Source organism: Echinops telfairi, unplaced genomic scaffold (genome assembly GCF_000313985.2).
Source record: "Echinops telfairi isolate 266 unplaced genomic scaffold, ASM31398v2 ScPeMD7_9;HRSCAF=40, whole genome shotgun sequence".
In the NCBI taxonomy this organism is placed as follows: domain Eukaryota; kingdom Metazoa; phylum Chordata; class Mammalia; order Afrosoricida; family Tenrecidae; genus Echinops; species Echinops telfairi.
Window position 1 is genome coordinate 1,945,177 of NW_022103906.1, and position 19,513 is coordinate 1,964,689.

Sequence of the window (19,513 nt, forward strand, 5' to 3'; positions counted from 1 at the left end):
TGGACAACAGAAAAGTGGGTGAAGGGAGACGTCAGACAGTGTAAGATATGACAAAATAATAAAAATTTATAAATTATCAAGGGTTCATGAGGGAGGGGTGAGCGGGGAAGGAGGGGGTAAAATGAAGTGCTGATATCAAGGGCTCAAGTAGAAAGGAAATGTTTTGAGAATGATGATGGCAACAAATGTACAAATGTGCTTGACACAATGGATGTATGTATGGATTATGATAAGAGTTGTATGAGCCCAAAATAAAATGATTTTTAAAAAATGCCTCTGCTTACTTTTCAGTATTATAGGAATAAAGATGCAAAGGAAATAAGAAATTGTGCAGTTCAACATAGTTGATTTAGGAGCAACCAACCAGTGGATTTTCTGAATCCTAATTAAGCTGCTCTTCCAAGTAACATACCTAGTATTATTAGAGTAAATGAGGATGGCGCAAATATCAAGCCCTGTTTTGAGTGCTGCTTTGTTTTGGGTTTTTTTTTTAATACTTTTATTGGGGGCTCTTATATCTCCTATCACAATTCATACATTCATCCAGTGTGTCAAGCACCTTTGCACATATGCCACCATCATCATTTTCAAAGCATTTTCTTCCCACTTGAGCCCCTGATATCAACTACCCCTTTCTTCCCCCTCCCCTCCCACCCTCCCTCATGAACCCTTGATAAGTTATAGATTATTATTTCCATATCTTACATCATCCTCCGTCGCCCTTCACCCACTTTTCCATTATTTGTCCCCCTGGGACGGGTTCTAGATTGATCCTTGTGATCGATTCCCCTTTTCTTCCCCCACCATCCCCTAATCCTACGGGTATCTCTACTCTCATTTGGTGGCTTTATTTAGACCGTGTCACATATGTTGGATTTTCAGAGCATTTTACTACAGAGCACTCTTTGATACCCAGAGGATTCCTCTTTAACCACATTTAAGGAACCCTAGCTTTGGTATAGTTCTATGAGTTGGCCTGCTAACTGCAAGTTCAGACTATAGACACTTCCCTGGAGAAAGATGAGGCTGTAAAGATATATGGTCTCAGAAACCCACAGGGGCAGTTCTGTGCTGCCCTTTGAGGTCACTCTGAATCCATATTGAATCAATTCAATGGCCGTAGGTTTGGGTATTTTGGATTGAAAAAAAGTATTTTTATGAAACTATTGAAGTAGAATGATGTTAGATCGGATGGAGTACATATTGAAGTGGGGAAGACCAAGTTTCTAGTCAATCATGAATAATGACAAATACTTGCCTAAAACAAATCAGTGCAATTGGACTGGCCATGGGGATAAGTCAGGGAATAAGTAACACATTGGTTATGGACAAAGGAAAGCCCTAAAGCTAACTGAGGTTGGGGCTTGGTGAAGGTGGTAATCACCATTATAATGCTGCCATTCAGTTTTGTGTTAATATGATTTCGAAATTGTTTGATTTTTGTAATGCAAGACTACTGAAGAATAGTATCTAGATCAGTGGCTCTCAACCTAACTAATGCCATGACCCTTTAATATAGTTCCTCATGTTGTGGTGACCCCCCAACCATAAAATTATTTTCATTTCTACTTCATAACTATAATTTTGCTACTGTTATGAATCAGCCAACCCCTGTGAAAGGGTCATTCAACCCCCAAAAAGGTCGCAACCCACAGGTTGAGAACTACTGATCTGATACTATCTCTAGCCTTAAGAATTCCCGGGTTTTTCTAATCAGATTTATGTATTAGCAACTGTAGGTACTATGAAGAATGAACAAAAACTTTACCAGTTGACCTTCTATGAAGCTGAAATTTAGTAAAGGAAGTTATAAGCAAGTATATCATCTTCAGTTCTTAACAGCAATGGCTTTAGGTTTCCTCTCCCTCCCTTTGTATTTTGTGAATTTTTTCTATATTACTATTTTTATTTATGTCACTTTAGTTATTTTATACCAAATTTTTAATACTTAAGGTTCATTTTTATTATGCCATGTAGTCATAGCAATGGAGACCATCATTAAATAGAAACTCTATGAAAATTATCTTCAAATCTAGTAATTCTCAAGTTGCCCTAAGGTGGTTGGATTCTGTAAAGAGCATTTTTCAAAATTGTGAGTCTTCCAAGGAAGCAAGATAGAAGAAGTTGTGTTCTTGATTCTTTTGTGAGAAAAGGAAAGAGGATGCTCATCCACCTGAGGGACAGATAACTCATGGGATTTTTTTGGCCCTTCAAGTAAGAATATACCTTGGTGAGGTGATCATCCTGTATCTATTTATTTAGTTAAATCAATGACCCTGTTGTCATTTTAGTGCTTTACCATTAGGATTTTCAGTGTATTATTGTAGGTTTTAGTAAAAACCCAGTTGGCCTTGATTATATATTTTCTTTAGTAATTGAAAATAAAATTGTTAAATAAGTGATTTCAAAACTCAGGTGCAATATCAAACTCAGCCTTAAATGTTGCAGGCAGTATTTGCTATTATTACTTTTTCAATTAATTATTTAATTTGGTTTGCGAACTGATATCACTGCCTTTCTTTTTGTTTTCCCCTAAGATCTGCCATTTGTCATTTTAAGAGTAAAACAAATTCATTGTAAGCCACCAACAAAAATCATATAATCCTGAAGTATATCAAATGAAAGCGAAAGTTCTTTTTCACCTGAGATCATATGAATATACTACATAAGTATCCAACTATTTAGTCTTCTCTAGATAACCAAGTCTACAAAGTTTTCTCTACTTTCTAAATTGTGCAATTATTAAGAGTGACTTATTTCAGCATCCATTTGTATGACTCACAACATCTTATCCTCTTCATTTGTAGTAATTTATTTTAATTAGCCACTCATGCCCGTGACCTGTTCCTCATCACAAATCATGAATTCAGAGGGCCCAGTCTTACAGTATAATAGTCCCCTCTCCTCTCCTCCCAGGTTTCCTGATTGGCACCTAGTTAGTTTCCAAACTCCCTGCTATCGAGTTGATTGCTCTGTTTTTCCTCTTCCATCAATCATCTCTTATTCCTATCTCTTTTTATCTAGTTTATATTACGTACGTGATTTATTGTTTCAGTAACACTCGTACCAACACCTTAATCGTCCATTAGTATCCATTTTTTAAATATTCTCACATGGCAAATTCTGAATCCATATAACCAATATATGAACAGCTGGAAAATGCAAGAAATAAGAATTCAGTATAGAGACTACATGGCTTATTATAAACTCATATATTCATTCATCCATTTGCTAACTCATTCATTCATTCATTCATTGCTTACTGTCCCTGTTTGCTCACTCATTTCTTTTTTTCAGTCTTACTCTTCAGCTTTTTCATTCAGTAAACCCGTATTTATTGACCATCTGCTATGTGCCAGATGGACCCTTAATTCTGACCAGCAGTTCTACTACTTTGTTTTATTGGCTTGTTCTACTACTCTTCATAAATATTATTTCAAACATTCTTCACTGTCTTCCAGCTTTTGACTCTCTCCCATCCTAGATTCTTAGAAGATATGCTTTACTTCCTCGTTTCACTGAGAAATCTGAAGCCATCAGACTCATTCTGAGTCTTACTCATTTGGTTTTAAACATTCATTTTTATCCATTTTATCTTGAATACAACTATGATATATTCTGGATAAGAAACAGATTTTAACAAAATTCATCACCTCACACTAAACAATCATCATGTTGGCCCTCCTTGTTGCAATTCTTACCTAACAATATGTTCTGCATAAGTAGTCAAACATCATAGGTTAAGGGGAAGGAAAAATGTATTTTTCTCTGTTTATAAATGGGAAAGAGAAAGCTCTTTTCTTCCCCTCCTGAGAATTTTCTTGGAAAAGCTATAGGCCTGAATCCTAACCCCAACTCTTGTATGTAGATAAAATCTCTTGAGGAGCCAACTATCTTAGATAATATTGATGTTTCCAGTTTTATTGTCACAATTAATATTTCATCTATTCAGTCTATTAAGTACTTACTCTGTATTCTTTATGCTGGGATACAGCAGTAAACAAAATACACAAAAGCTCTCTTGCATTCTAGTGAGAGAGACAGTGAACAAGCAAATTATAAATGTAACTTGCTCAGGATAAGTGCTGTCGAAGAAATAAACAGGAGTAAGATATAAAATTGGCCAATGGCCATGTGTTTATGTGGGTGGCATAGTATATAAAAATCTAATGACCTCAGTGAAAAAGGCGTCTATTTAATTCATACTTTGAGCATTGAGAGAGCTAACCTACAGACCTTTGAGAGAAGAGCCTCCCCGGTTGAAGTAATAAAAATTGCAAAGCCTTCCAAATCAGGAGTATGCCTGGTATATTTAAGTTACATCAAGAAATCCATTATGGCTTAGAGGAAATGCTATGCATTTAGGGGGAGAACTAAAAAAACAAACCCACTGACATCCAGTTGATTTCGATTCTTAAAGTGTCAGGTTTTTCAAGACTATAAATGGTTATAGACACAGGCAGTCTCATCTTTCTTTTGTGAAGCAGCTGGTGAATTTGAACCACCTACCTTAGTGTTAGCTGTCCAATGCTTATCCCATAGCACCACTAGGGCCCCTTAAGGGAGAAGGCAGTAGGAGGAAATTATGTAGGAACTGGTAGGCCATAGCAAAGACTTAAGCTTTTATTTAGAACAAGTTTGGGAATCAGAGGTTTTGAGGAGAGGAATTGATAGGGTCAATTTGTACCGTAGGATCATTTTGCCTATTGTGTTAGAAGTCAAGAGAGAAGCAGGTAGACTAGTGCTCAAGAGGCTATTGTAATCAAGGAATGATTGTGGTGTGACCAAGGATGGAGATGGTGATAGGATGAAAAGGGTTCAAATTCTAGCAGGAGACGGAAGGTGGAGCTGACAGGTCTGCTTACAGATTGAATGCTCAGATGTGTTGTAGTGAAAGGGAAAAGGCAAGGATGACAGTAGGGGTTCAACCTTAGCAAATGAAAAAATGTTCCATTCACTCCACCAATATTTTAATACAGATCTTCAGTGTATTTGCACAGATTCTGAGGGACTAGGAGTAGAATTGCTAAGTCACAGGGTGTTCAAAATTACCGTCTAATGAAATTATGTCAGTTTGTGCACCTGCTCATCTGACTGCAGGTCATCTTTTTTTCTTCATCTATTATTCCTTGAAAATCTTTTTATTTTAGTATTTATAGATTTAGCTCATACGTTATAAAGAATGTATTTTGTTGTATAGGTTGAACTACCCTAGCTTATTTACTCTAGCTTCTACTGATAGCATTTTGTTTATTTCTTAGTTTTTACTGCTTCGAAAAGCTTATGTTGCTCATCTGTGCATATTTCTTTGCATACATGTGCCATTATTTATGAAGTCTAAATTCCTAGATGTAGAATAGCATGTTAAAAATTTTAGTATTGGAAAATTATCCTCCAGAATGTCACACTCGATTTATACCCTCAATGGTAGTATATAAAAATGTCCTCACATTTTATCCAAGATGCTGTGCAGTTTGTGTAATTTTTGCTGTGCAAACATGTTACTGGTCACAGGAGGGAAATTTTTGGCTGAGTGACCCAGTGTAGGCGATACCTGCACCGAGAGAGGGGCCCTTTTCTTCATATAATGAAGCTATCTGCCCTCCATGTCATGTGCTTGTGTGGAGGTGCCTGCTTGTTCTACACGGGCCTTCAAACACTTTGTAGAAAGATTCCATTATCTTATTTTTATTCATGGCTTCAAATGAGAATTTTAAATTTTGTCTGTTTCATCTACTACTGTTTAAAAAACATTGCCTATACCGTGTCTTAAGGACCTCTGGTGGGAAAGGGGTTATGTGTTGGGCGCTAACCACAAGATCAGCAGTTCAGAACTACCAGCTTCCCTGAGAGAGAGAGATGAGGCTTTCTGCCCCTAAAAAGTTAGTCTGGGGAATCCAGGTGGACAGCTTTGTCCTGTCCTATAAGATCTCTATGAGTTTTAGTTTACTCGAAGGCAGTGAGCTACTATGTCTTTGTATATTTTTTTGGCTGCTTTTTAAATGTTTTATTTAACTTTTAAGTTAGATGGTTACAGAACAAATGATCTGTCTTACATTAAATAACAAATTAAACCTCCCAATATCTTGCCGTTTTCATAATTTTTTGCCCATCTTCCTCTTGCTGAATAGTGTCTTCCCTTTGCCTGTCTACTCTAGCCTGTGACTGACTTCTCCTTCCATTCCCCCTCTCACCCCCAGTAGCCTTCAATATCTCTATCTTTTAGTTTGAAAACCTTTTCTTGATTCTTTATAATATGGTTTCATACAATATATGTTCTTTTGCACTTGGCTAATTTCACTTAGCATGGTGTTCTTCAGGTTCAGCCATGTTATGAAGTTTACAAATTCATCCTCACTTTTTATTACTGGGTAGTATTCCATGGTATGTACATACCAGTTTATTTATCCATTCTTCTACCTTTGGACATTTAGGTTGTAAACATCTTTTTGCTATTGTGATAGCACTGTGATGAACATGATGTATACATATCTTTTCATGTTGGGCTCTTAATTCCTTAGGATATATTTACCAAGGTGAAGGATTGCTAGGTCATATGGATTTTTTGTTCCCAGTTTGTTTGGGAAGCACCAAACCACTCTCCATAATGCTTGGACCATTTTACACACCAGGGTGTCTGTAAGAGTTCTGATCTGTCTACACCTTCTCCAGCATTTGTTTTCTTCTTTTATTAACTTTGCTTTCAATACTGGGATGAGATGGTTTCTCATCGTTGTTTTGATTTGCATCTCTCACATGGCTAAGGATTGTGACTCTTTATTTGTTTTTTGGCTGCCTGAATTCTTTGGTGAATTTTCTGTTCATGCACTCTGCTCGTTTTTTAACTGGCTTGTCTTTTAGGGCATTGACATTTTCTATAACTTTTAGAGATGAGTTCACTTTCCAGTGTGCTATTGCCAAACAGTTTTCCTCAGTCTGTGGGTTCTTCCTTTACTCTTGGTGAAGTCCTTTGATGCACACAGTGTCTTATTTTCTTTTAATTAAAATTTTCCATGAAGTTTTTGAAGCCCTGTTGTATTCACAAAAGGGCCCCTGGTGGCATAGTGGGTTCCATGTTGGATGGACTGTTAACCACAAGGTCAGTAGTTCTTACCCACTCGTCACTCCTCAAGAGAAAGGGACAGTTCTGCTCTGTCCTGTGCAGTTGCTATGAGTGAAGTGTCTCAATGGCAGTGTTTTGAGTTTGTGTATGTGTGTATATGCACAGGGTGTTTATGGGCTGTTGGCAGCCCTGATTTTATCCTTTGTTTTTGATCTGTGACAATTTGTTAGGGAAAAATTCTATTATAAATAGGGTTTGTTTTTTTTTATTTATAAGAGTGAATTTAAGGAATCTTTTAACAGAAATTCTATTGCCCCTGTCAGGTCACATTTATTCATTATAAAAATAAACACTAGTTCATTTATACAAAATTGTAGAATGGTAACCGTTTGCATCGTACAAAAAGGGTACATAGTAATTAAAAGTTCTTTACTTATATTATCTATCATTCAAATTAAGCATGCCTTTACTTCATTTCATCTGCTTTATTAATGAGCCATTTGTGGGCACATGGAAGGAATAGACATTTAAAGAGTAAATAGTAGGTCATATATTTGGGGAGTTGATTATTTCTTGTTGCAGCCAAGCCTCCACTCTCCATTATTGTATTTGCAGGGCCACAGTTTCTCTTTGGATGTCATTCTTTCTTCTCTTTCTTTGGACCTACTTCTGAAGCTGTCTCTAGGGAAAGACTTAAAACAAGTGAGTCTGTGAAATCAATATGTATAGTCCATTTCTCTTGCACAATGATTGGTTTAGGCTGTTGGAACCAGTGAGCATCAATACGGTCTCGCATTTGAATTATTAAGAAGTAGATTTGTCTGACCACTAGAATGAGGGCTCTGATCCTAAGAGCTTGGACTCCTAGGAACTTGAGAGTAGAGCCAACTCTGAGGAAAATGAGCTGAACGATTAAATCCTTTTGACATCGTTTGAGCCTTTAGTCAAGTGGAGCTTAGACTTTACAGCTTCTGTCAGTACGTAGCCACACTTTTTGTTATACACCAGTTTGGATTTGGTTTTCCTCAATTGTAATAGATGTAGTCAATCCATAAGAATTTAGATCATTAACACTGATCTTTAAATGTCTTTCCTTTCTTTGTGGATTTAACTGCACATACACACTCCTTACAAATAATTCTATATTTATCTTCTCCATTTTGAGTTTGTAACATATCTTAAGAATGTTTCTGTCATTGGATTTAATACATTTTAATTGCTTGCTTATCTAAATGTAACTTTCATGAGCTGAGTATTTCTATAGAACAAGGCTTTCCCCAGTTCATCTTTATACCCCATTGCTCTCTGGCAGAGTGTCTTGAACATAGTTATGTTCTCAAGAAATATCTGATGGCCAGAATAAACAAGCATATTCACATAGTATTAGAAAAATTGTAACTCGAGACCAAGGATTAATCTAGTAAGATCAGTCTGGTTTATGATTAGTGATTTAACTTCCAGAACAGGTACTTGAATTCCTTTTTTTTTTTTTTCAGGTAGCAACGATGAAACATGTAACTTTCCTCCAGTTCTTTAATGCTCCCCCCCCCCCAATATCATGATCCCAGTTTTGCCTTGCAAATCTGGCTAGACCATAGGATGTACATTGGAACAGATGGCAACTTGAAACACAGGGAACCCAGGATAGATGACTTCATCGGGACCAGCGGTGAGGGGCGAGGCCTGGAGGGTGAAGGGAATGCGGGATAGAAGGGGGGAACCAATTACAAGAATCTAAGTATAGCTTCCTCCCTGGGGAATGGACAGCAGAGAAGAGGGTGGAGGGAGATGTCGGACAGGCTAACTTATGACATATCTATAATAATTTAAAAATTATGAAGGTTTCAGGAGGGAGGGGGGGAAGGGAGGGGGGAAATGAGCAAATGATATTAAGGGCTAAAGTGGAGAGCAAATGTTTTGAGATTGATGAGGGCAACGGGTATACATAGGTGCTTGACTCAGTGGATGTATGTATGGACTGTGATAAGAAATGTACGAGCCCTCAATAAAATAATTTTTTTTTAATTACCATTTTTATGCTAGTTTGAGACGTTTTTCATAATGTAAGCCATGAGAACAAATCAACCATTTTTTTAAATGCAGGTTGCTAATGCAGGCTGCACTAGGGGCTGTATTATATTTGCTATATAGTGTTTCTTAGATGAAAGTTGTGTACTTATTTTCTATTAATTCTGTGTTTTAAAAAATTGCTAAACTGCATTCACAGAGCCTTCAAACATAACTTAATTCTTTTGATCTGAGATTGATTTGCACCATCTTTCTATATTTGGGTCTTCCATTTAAATTTCTAGCTCATTTATGTACATGCGCTGCCTTTTATATTAGACTGTCATCTGCTTATAAGAGTTTCTAATTTATTTTGTTAGTATAAGAAATGTAAAGTCGAAACTGAGGGACAGGGAGGAAGACGGACATAACTGATGGGACAAGGGAGAGCAGAAGCAGAAAGAGCTTTATTAGGGGTTAGGGGAGCTCCTGGACGAGGTTCTGTGACCTAGGCCAACAGGTCAGGGAAGTGGTAGTCAGCAGCTGGAGGCGAGGGTTTTTAAAGGAGTGGTGAGGAATGTATGGCAATTAGCATACGGGGTCTGGAAACTGGGAGAGTTGCTTGTCAACTCCAGTAGGCTTTCTTTGAACTGGGAACATCAGGTTTCACGACTGCTGCTGACCTCTGGGAAGTGAAGGGAAGCACGTGCAGGGCCCGAACCTGCTTCAGCTTAGTCCAAATGGGGGCTGCCTAGTTCCAACCCGACCCAATAAGAAACATTTGGGGGTGTTGGATGGACATCTGACCCCACTGAATTCACAAGGAAATAGAATCAAAGTCAGTATTAGCCTAAGGCCAATTCCTGTGAGGCACAGGTCAGGCAAACTTCCATTCTCCAACTTGATTAATTCAGACACCAACTCTCTACTCTCTGCTTATTCCCTAATTAATTTTAACGAATACAAAAAACACGTGGTCAACACTCACAATTGTGTGCTTTATTGGGGAAGTTAGCAGGATATGATTCAGGGTCAGAAATGCTCTGAAACTGTTTTTCTTTCAGTCCTTTGGCCTCTGTCCTGCTCGGGCAATGTTACAGAGTTCTTCTAGTGCTGCCAGTAAATGTCCAAAAGGCATTCTACTCTTTCATAATCCTAGACCCAAAGGAGCTTAACTCTTTGGGGTTAGCAAACTAGGTTTTCCAACTACCGGTAAGTGCACAGAGTCACCTCATTCCACAGTAAAGCCTCTGACTTGGAAATACTCAGCTTTTCTTATGCTCTAGTTCAGGAAGCCCACCAGTTTATCTCATGCTGTGTCGCAGCTCTCTGTCTCTTGGGTTGAAGAGGCTCAGCATGCAGGAATCTCAGGGGCCAAAGCATATACTCTATTCCTGGCTCTTGTGAGTCTAGCTAGATTTTTCTTCCTGCTTCTGAGGTGGCTCATATAAAATCCAGCATGATGGCAAAATTGACCAATCACTGTTAGAGTCCCATACATCCTAATTCTACTGTCCTGTATCCTGATTGCATGCATGATTACTTTCAGTCTGATCTCTTTGGTAGACTTTTTCAATTTCTGCATCACTAGCTTTAGAGCTTGGTGCATAAATTTGAATAGTTGTACAGCATTGTACTTTTTTTTTTTTGTATAAGAAAGAGCTTGATATACAAGAGCAATTGAATATTAAGACAACTTCCCAGCCCAGTCCAGATCAAGTCCATAAGTCTGGTATTAGCCCATATGTCTGATACCAATCTATAAATTCCTCTGCAGACGCATGCAACACATGTAATGAGGCCGAATGCAGGAAGATCACAGGCCAGTTGGTGGAAAGTCTTGTGGATGCAGTGGCAGTGGTAGCATCTCCGCGCTGGTACGAGTCTCCACTTGGCTCCTTCAGCTCGAGGGCTTTAGCGTAGCACCATGTGTCTTCTTCACAGGAATGTCTCCCAGCGAGTCTGTGTGTGTCCTGCCACCAGAGCTTTGTGTTTTAGGCACCTGCTTGTTGGGGCTGGTGTTATTTATTATGTTAATAAAATCAAAGATCATAAACCATACAATCTTGAACTACTTTAATATATTTATATATTGAATTTTAATTTGGGAAGCCTTTCTTCCCTACTTTAAAAAAAAAGCCTTCAGTATAGCAACCACCACTTAAAAACAAAACAAAAATTTAAAAGGGAGTTTTTTAAAAAAATTCTCTTTATTGAAGAAAACAGCAACTAAATTAATAGTTGTTTTAAAATAACCAGTTTGTCTTCGTCATTTGTAGGACCCTAGTTTGGTGCTGCAGTCTCACACAGACCTCCCCTAGAGTCTTAATAAGATCCCTGGGGTCAGAGTGGTTCAGTGCTTGGCTGTTAGCGGAAAAGACCAGCGTTTGATTCCACAAGCCACTCTGGGGTGGGGAGGGGGGATCTGAACCACTTTAAGCACAGAAAGATCACAGTAGTCTTGGAACAATTCTAATTGCCCTGTATGGGTTGCTATGTGTCAGGCACGACTAAACAGTAACGGGTCTAGGGTGAACTTCAAAGTCTCGTGCAGTTGCTTCACTGCCCACAAGAGCCTGGTAAAGCTTAGCTATGCCCCAGAAAGTTGGATTCAACTTTAGGTTTCCATTAGCTTGGAGAACCCAAAGAAGCAAAAACCAACACATTCTATAATATTTTCTAGAAAGATGTTATTACTATAGGCAGCCCTGCATGTGTTCCAGCTAGGAGTCAAAGGTGACCTTTTTCCTCCCTTCCAAAGTTGAAGAATCTGAAACCCACTGACCCACCCAGCCAGCCAAGGGCAAACTCTGCAGTCAAAAGTAATGTGTAATAGGTTTATTTACCGAGGTTAATTTTCCTTATTCCTCCCTCAATACAATGTGAGTAACGCACATTAACCATTATACTTTTTAGGTACAGAGAGTTTGTCCCTCCTCCTCCTTCATTATCCTGTTTTCATTTCTTGGGCACTGTTTTTAGAAAACAATCTATCTCTACTTTTCCTGTGATGATTCTGATTTTAGTTAGAAATTTTTTTTAAATTTGAAGGCTTCTATATTCAGTACTGTAATCAATAACAACAAAATATGAAATAAATAAAAGATAATAAATATAAATATTTATAATAAATATAAAATAAATAAAAAATAAAATTCAACCAGCACCAACAAATTTCCACTAACTAATGTTACTTGATGCCAACCATTGAATGCTAAGTTTGTGTGCTTTTTAAAATGCACTTTTGCTTGTCTTGATGATTTACAACTATTGCTAGGGCTGTTTAAGTATAGTGTGACAATGATAAATAGATTCATTTGGCAAACTCAGCTGTTTTTATTAAAAGTGAATAGTGGTGAGTAGAAAGGGACTTGTAAACAATTTTCTTGTCAAAGAATTATGATGGAGAAATAAGGTAATTTTACTTCCTTGTTTTGAGCAACAGATCCACCTACTTTATGTATCTTTACTCTACAGAGTCCCTTCCTTTCTTTCAAATTGAAAACAATCTTAGCTGTCAGTGTGTTTAAAATAAAACTTTTATGCATTTTTATTTTGGGGCTATCACCCATTGCCATTGAGCTGATTCAGACTTCCGAGGGCCCTACAGGATGGAGTATAGCTGCCACGTAGATCTGAGACTGGGGCGCTTTAGAGGAGTAGAAAGGCTCATCTTCCTTCCAAAGAGCAGTGGGTGGTTTCAAACTGCGGTACCTTGCTGTTAGTAGCCCAGTGTGTAACCACTAAGCCACCAGGGCTCCCTTTGTGAGTATAGGATTGCTAGTTTACATAATTATTTCTGACTATAAGGAAGAGGCTTTTATTTTTTTACTTTTAAGAATAATGTATTCAAACGGTTTAATTGTTGACTTAAGCTTTTATTTTCTTATTTCATCCACGAAAGTAAGACTAGTATTTGGAAAACTTCTAATTAAATGTATTTAAACAGTTTTTCAAAAGATGTATGTTTGGCTACATCTGGGTTTATTTAAAGTGCCTAAGCCATCATCATATTTGGTTGATGTCTTGTAGGAAAATATTAAAGTGTAGCAAATTAAAGCTAAAACTGATTTCTAACTCATTGTAACCCTATAGGGCAGGGTAGAACTGCCCTTTTGGGTTTTCTGAGATTATTACACTTTACAGGAGTAGAAAACCTGGTCTTTCTCTTGCAAAGTGCCTGGTGGTTTTGAATTGCCAACCTTGTGATTAGCAGCCAATGTATAACTACTGTGCCACCAGATGTGTTAGACAGGGTTCTCTAGAGAGCTAAAACCAGATTGCTGATAATTTTATATATTTATTTATAAAGATAGTTAGATATATAACACAAGAAATGAACTGTTATATACAGATAGATAGATATATAATACAAGAAATGAACAGTTACATTATAAAGCAGTACAAGTGGCTCAGTCCAACTCACTCCCATGAGAGAGTTGTGAGACACTAGCAGTCCTTCAAGTCCTGAGGGCTGCCAGGTCTTCCTCTGAGATAGCTAGGCTATCTCAGCACACACAGAAAACAGCAAGGCAGGTCACCAACTGTCAGCCAGGTCACCAACCATCAGTCCCCAGCTCCAAAGATGTACATTCCAGTCATGTGGTCTTAAAGGGACCTCAACTTATAGCGACACAGTCCACAGGCTAGGCGTCCCATAGATAGTGTAGCTTGTAAATTGAGGCACAGAACAACCAAGGCAGCCGCACACTGGTCCGATGATCAAAGAGCGAGAGACAAGAAAGGCGAGGCTCACTGAGCCATTTATCTCTCCGCCCTTCAATTAATCCCACTTGTGTTCATCTGCCAGGCTGGCACCATAAACTAACTATCTCACCAGGGCTCCTGTTAAATCCTTGAAAATATAATAAACAGATCAATTGAGGGCTTTAACTTTGGATGAAGCATATGGCAAGTCATTAGTTCGTGTTGGTAGTAGCTTTGTCTTGTGGTTAGGTGCCAGCCAGTCAGTTCTGACTCATAGAGGTCCTATTTACAAGAAAAGGAAACATTGCCTGGACCTGCGCCACCCTCACAATTGGTTTAAGTGTGAGTCCATTGATGCAGCCTCTATGACCATTTACCTTGTGAAGATCTTCCTCTTTTTCACTGCCCTGCCACTTTACCAGGCGTGATGTCCTTCTCCAGGGACTGGTCTCTCCTAAAACATGCCCGAAGTATGCTGAAGTCTCACTAGTTTTACCTCTAAGGAACATTTTAATTGTATTTCTTCCAAGACAAATTTGTTTGTTCTTTTAGCAGTCCTCAGTACTTTTAATGTTCTTCACCAGCACCATAAATTCTTCTTCAGTCTTCCTTATCATTGTCCAACTTTCACATGCATATGAGGCAATTGAAAATATCCTGGCATGAGTCAAGCACACCTTAGTCCTCAAAGTAACATCCATGCTTTTCAGCATTTTGATGAGGTCTGGTGCAGCAGATTTACCCAATGCAATGTATTTTTGATCTCGTAACTGTTACTTCTACGAGCAATGATTGTTGCTCCAAATAAAATAAAATCATTTACAATTTCAATCTTTGTTTACCATTAATGTTACCTATTAATCTATTTGTGAGGATTTTGTTCTTCTTCACATTGAGTTATGGTTCATACTGAAATCTGCAGCCCCTGATCTTCATCAGCAAATGCTTCAAGTCCTCCTCACTTTCAGTAAGCAAGGTTGTGTCATCTCCATAACACAAGTCGTTAATAAATCTTCCTCCGATCTTGATGTTGCATTCTTCTTCATATAATCCAGTTTCTCTGATTATTTGCTCAACATACAGATTGAATGGTATGGTGAGAGGATATAACCTGATTTTAAACTATGCAGTATGCCCTTGTTAATATTGTCATACTAACGTTTTTTCAGTATTGTCATACCAGTATTTTTTCCTAGCAGTTTTATAGTTTTGTTTTATTTTCTGTCCTAATAAAGTACCTTGGTACTGAAGCTACCTTGATTGAGTGTATCAGAGTCCCTGGGAGTTTCTAAACCATAGTCACTACTTCCTGCTATAGCATACTCAAAGGAGGCGGGATAAATCTCTGTCTCAGAATGAAAACTATTTGAATTGTGATTTGAAGACCATGATCTGTAACTTTGAAGTTAACTGTTGCTTTTTAAATTTAATATTATTTGTATTTATATCTCCTGAATTGTCGATCAAGTATTCTATTCTCTTATAAAAGAGAAGCACAAGGAAGATCTTCCTAAAATTTTTTAATACAATGTGTCTTTATTTCAGTATCTTAAATAGTGAAGATGAAGAAATATTTAATGAAGAATGTGAATATACATCCAAAAAGAGGAAAAAGGACCATTTTAGAAATGACATAAATACTCAATGTAAGAAGAATGTTATTGCTAATTTTATATTCTATTTTAGCTGTTGAATATGCTAACATAAAATGTTCATATACTGCCTTATGAAATAAAAGATGATTTACATATATATAATATAGCACTGTACTGAGTATTGAACATTGATCTAATGTGTTTTTACAACTCACCCAGTTTAGTAAATGTGTTTAGTTTAGCTAATAAATATGTAAAACATAAGAAATAACCAACATTTTAAAGCAATTGTAAACTTAAAAGAAACCCATTTCCATCTAGTCAATTCTGAAACAGTTGACCCTGACACTTAGTGACTGTTTATAGTATCTCTGAGGCTATAAGCCCCTATGAAAGGAGATAACCTCATCTTTCTCCTGCTGCTGAGCAACTGGTGAGTTTGAACCACAGACCTTATGGTGAAAAGTCCAATGCCCACCTGACAACTCCACCGCAGTTTGTTATGAAATTGAATAGCAGTTGTGAATACAACTCATCAAAGCTTTTATATTTCACTCCTTAATACTGAGGACAAATTGTTAAATGTCTTTATATTAAACTTTAATTCAGGATTCACAGAAGATTCACAGAAGGGGCACACATAATTAGATCTAAATTTTAAGAACATGGAGACTCACTCTAAAAAAACTCACCGCCATCGAGTTGATTCCAACTCATAGCAACCTTGTAGTGCAGGGTAGAACTGCCCCTGTGAATTTCCAAGGCTATAGCTATTTATGGGAGTAGAACGCCCTGTCTTTGTTCAATGACACAGCTTGTGGTTTTGAACTGCTAACTGACCTTGTGAGTATAGTCCAACCTTATAGTCCAACTCATAACCATTAAACCACCAGGGCTCCAAGAACATTGGAGACAGAAAGACATTAGGGTCTTTTGCAGCCTCGTAATAGGAGAAAGATATAGAACAGTTAAAATCCACCAAAAATAGTTGATAATTGAAGGATTCCTGGTTGTGCAGCATTTAAAGCATTTGGCTACTAACCAAGAGGGTAGTGGTTTGAATCAACCAACTGCTCTGTGAGAATTTGTAAAATCTGAGATTTAACCTTGGAAACCCTATGGAAAACCTATGGGGCAGTTCTGCTATTTCACAGGATCATTATGAATCAAAAACAATGTGACAGCAACAAACTTATTGAAGAATTTGGATAATATAAATATGTTTCTAAAAGTTTGATTTAAGGGACATGAAACTTTCATATATGGAATACATGTAAGGCCAATAAGTGAGGAATAGAAATGTTTTTAGGGTTCTTAATAGCTAATTAATTATTGTATTGCATTTTATACTATTTGTGTTTCATATTATTATAGTTTATATAAATTTCTTTTAACTTACCAACACTTGGTACTGTCATGATTATCTATATAAAGATCCTTCCGCTCTCTTTAAGCAAATAAATTTAGCAGCTTAGTGTATATTTAATTAAGAAGAACTGTCTTTTATTTATACAGTGAGATAATTTTGTTAGTATATGCAAACATTGAAGTTCCTGTAAATTTTCCATTAGAAATACTTTACTACACTTTTAAAACAAACTTAATGTTTACTCTAGGTTTTTACCGTGAAAAATGGATCTATGTCCATAAAGAAAGCACAAAAGAAGTAAGTATTCTAAGAGTATATTTTGTTTTGTTTCTAACGAATATGTAATGTCATGCCAAGTAAATTGTTTCTTTTACAATATCAAATTTATGGTATACATTCTAAAAATACTAAAATGTGTGCTCTAATATGAGGGGGCCTTCAAAAAGTTCATAGAAAATGTATATTATGAAAAAAAAATTATGCATAGATTCCAAAAGTGTTTTTACTCCAAAGTACACTCTTCCTAACTAGTTATAACATGTCTAAACAAGATCTAGTTTGAAGGACTAAGAAGGACAAGACAGCACTTTGAAAAGAGCCCCTCTCAGAGCAACATGAACTCTCTTAAAATGAAGCCAAGAATAAACATAAAATTTGAAAGAAAGCTTGTGAGGAACGATGGTGAAATAATTGAGGCTGCACTTAGAGGTTATGGGGACAATGCCTCAAGGAAACCAAAATTTACAAATGGATCACTCATTTTAAGAAGGGACGAGATATTAAAGCCAGAGTGGTAGAAAAATCAATCTTTTTCTTGCCCTGATTAAAAGGACCATCAATTAATAGGAGAAACAATAGCTGACACTATAGACATTTCAGGTGGTTCAGTTTACACAATTCTGACTGACCAAGTTTTGCACACTTTTTTCTCAATGAATACCAGAATTGTTACTCCCAGATCAGCTATACACAAGAGTAGAGCTTTGAAAGGAAATTCTAATCAAGTGGGATCCAGACCTTGTAACACTTCCCTAATGAACTGCAGTAGGGCATGAAAGATGGCTTTGTAATTATGATCATGGAGCCAAAGCAGAGCCAAAGCAATGGTTACCGAGAGGTGGAAGTAGCCCCAGCACGAGTGGACCAATCAAGAACAAATGTCATGGCAAAAGTTTTTGTACTAGATTGTACTAGAAGGCTGAAGTACTATGACATATCCTTTCTATGAGAGTGTTTTGAGAAAGTTAGCCAAGCCTTAGCAGAAAAATTCCCAAGAACTCATCACTAGAAAGTCTTCTACCAAAACAGTGGCCTAGCCCATCCTCATCAAATAAGGGTAATTTGGGGAGAGTTTCTTTCTTTCTCTTTTAAAAATCATTTTATTGGGGGCTGTTACAGCTTTTATCACAATCCATCCATCCATCCATTGTGTCAAGCACGTTTGTAAATATGTTGCCATCATCATTTTCAAAATATTTTCTTTCTACTTGAGCCCTTGGTATTAGCTCCTCATTTTTCCCCTCCCCCCTACCCTCCTTCCCTCATGAACCCTGGTAAATTATAAATTGTTATTATTTTCATATCTTAACATTGTCTGCTGTCTCTCTTCACCCACTTTTCTGTTATTCATCCCACTTGGGGGCGTGGTTTTATGTGGATCATTGTGATGGGACCTTTGTCCTCCCACCATCCCCCTATCCTCCTCATATTGCTACTCTCATTATTGGTCCTGAGGAGTTTATCTGTCCTGGATTCCCTGTGTTGCAAGTTCTTATCTGTGCCAGTGTACATACTCTGGTCTAGCCTGATTTTTAAGGTAGAAATGGGATCACGGTAGTGGTGGGGGGAGGAAGCATTAAAGAACTGGAGGAAAGTTGTATGTTTCATCGGTGCTGTACTGCACCCTTACTGACTCATCTCTTCCATGTGCCCTTCTGTGAGGGGATGTCCAATTCTGTACAGAAGGGCTTTGGGTCTCCATTCCACCCTCCCCCTCATTCATATCGATACGATTTTTTGTTCTGGGTTTTTGATGCCTGGTACTTGATTCCATCAACACCTCATGATCATACAGACTGGTGGTCTTTGTTGCTTTTCAGCTAGATGACCACTTGTTTATCTTCAAGCCTTTAAGACACCAGAAGCTAAAATTTTGATAACCTGGCATCATCATCTTTCTTGACCACATTTGCTCATGCACCCATTTTGTCTAGCAATCATGTAGGGAAGGTGAGCATCACAGAATGCCGGATTGTTAGAATAAAGTGTTTTTGCATTTAGGTAGTACTTGAGTAGAAGCCCAATGTGTGTCTGCTGCCTTAATACTTAATATATGTATGTAGATCTATGTATGTAAAAATATATGTACGTAGATCTATTTCCCTAGCATTATATAAAAATGTATTTACATATATACATGCCTGTATTTAAAACTCTGTAAATGTCCTTTGCCTCCTAATTCTTTCCTCTATTTCCTTTTACTTTCCTCTTGTCCCACTATCATGTTCGAACTTCATTAGGGTTTCAGTAATTTCTCTAGGCTACATTGCCCTTGATCAAACCCCACCTTATGCCCTCCTCACCATCAATTTTAGATCACTTGTTGTTTGAGAGAGTTTCTATGGGAAATATTTTTTTAATCGTTTTATTAGGGGCTCATACAACTCTTATCACAATCCATACATGCATCAATTGTGTAAAGCACATTTGTACATTCATTGCCCTCATCATTCTCAAAACATTTGCTCTCCACTTAAACCCCTGGCATCAGCT

General features: G+C 37.4%; 1 protein-coding gene across 2 annotated transcripts in view; it reads left to right on the top strand.

Annotated features, from left to right (window-relative positions):
* The window catches only part of FBXO25 (F-box protein 25), a 100,572-nt gene that overhangs the window by 12,130 nt on the left and 68,929 nt on the right, over positions 1-19,513 (top strand). For both annotated transcript variants that reach the window (XM_004707655.2, XM_004707656.2), the window contains exons 3-4: positions 15,323-15,423; positions 16,989-17,038. In XM_004707655.2, the coding sequence (XP_004707712.1) occupies positions 15,323-15,423; positions 16,989-17,038 (151 nt within the window). The remainder of the gene's footprint in view (positions 1-15,322; positions 15,424-16,988; positions 17,039-19,513) is intronic.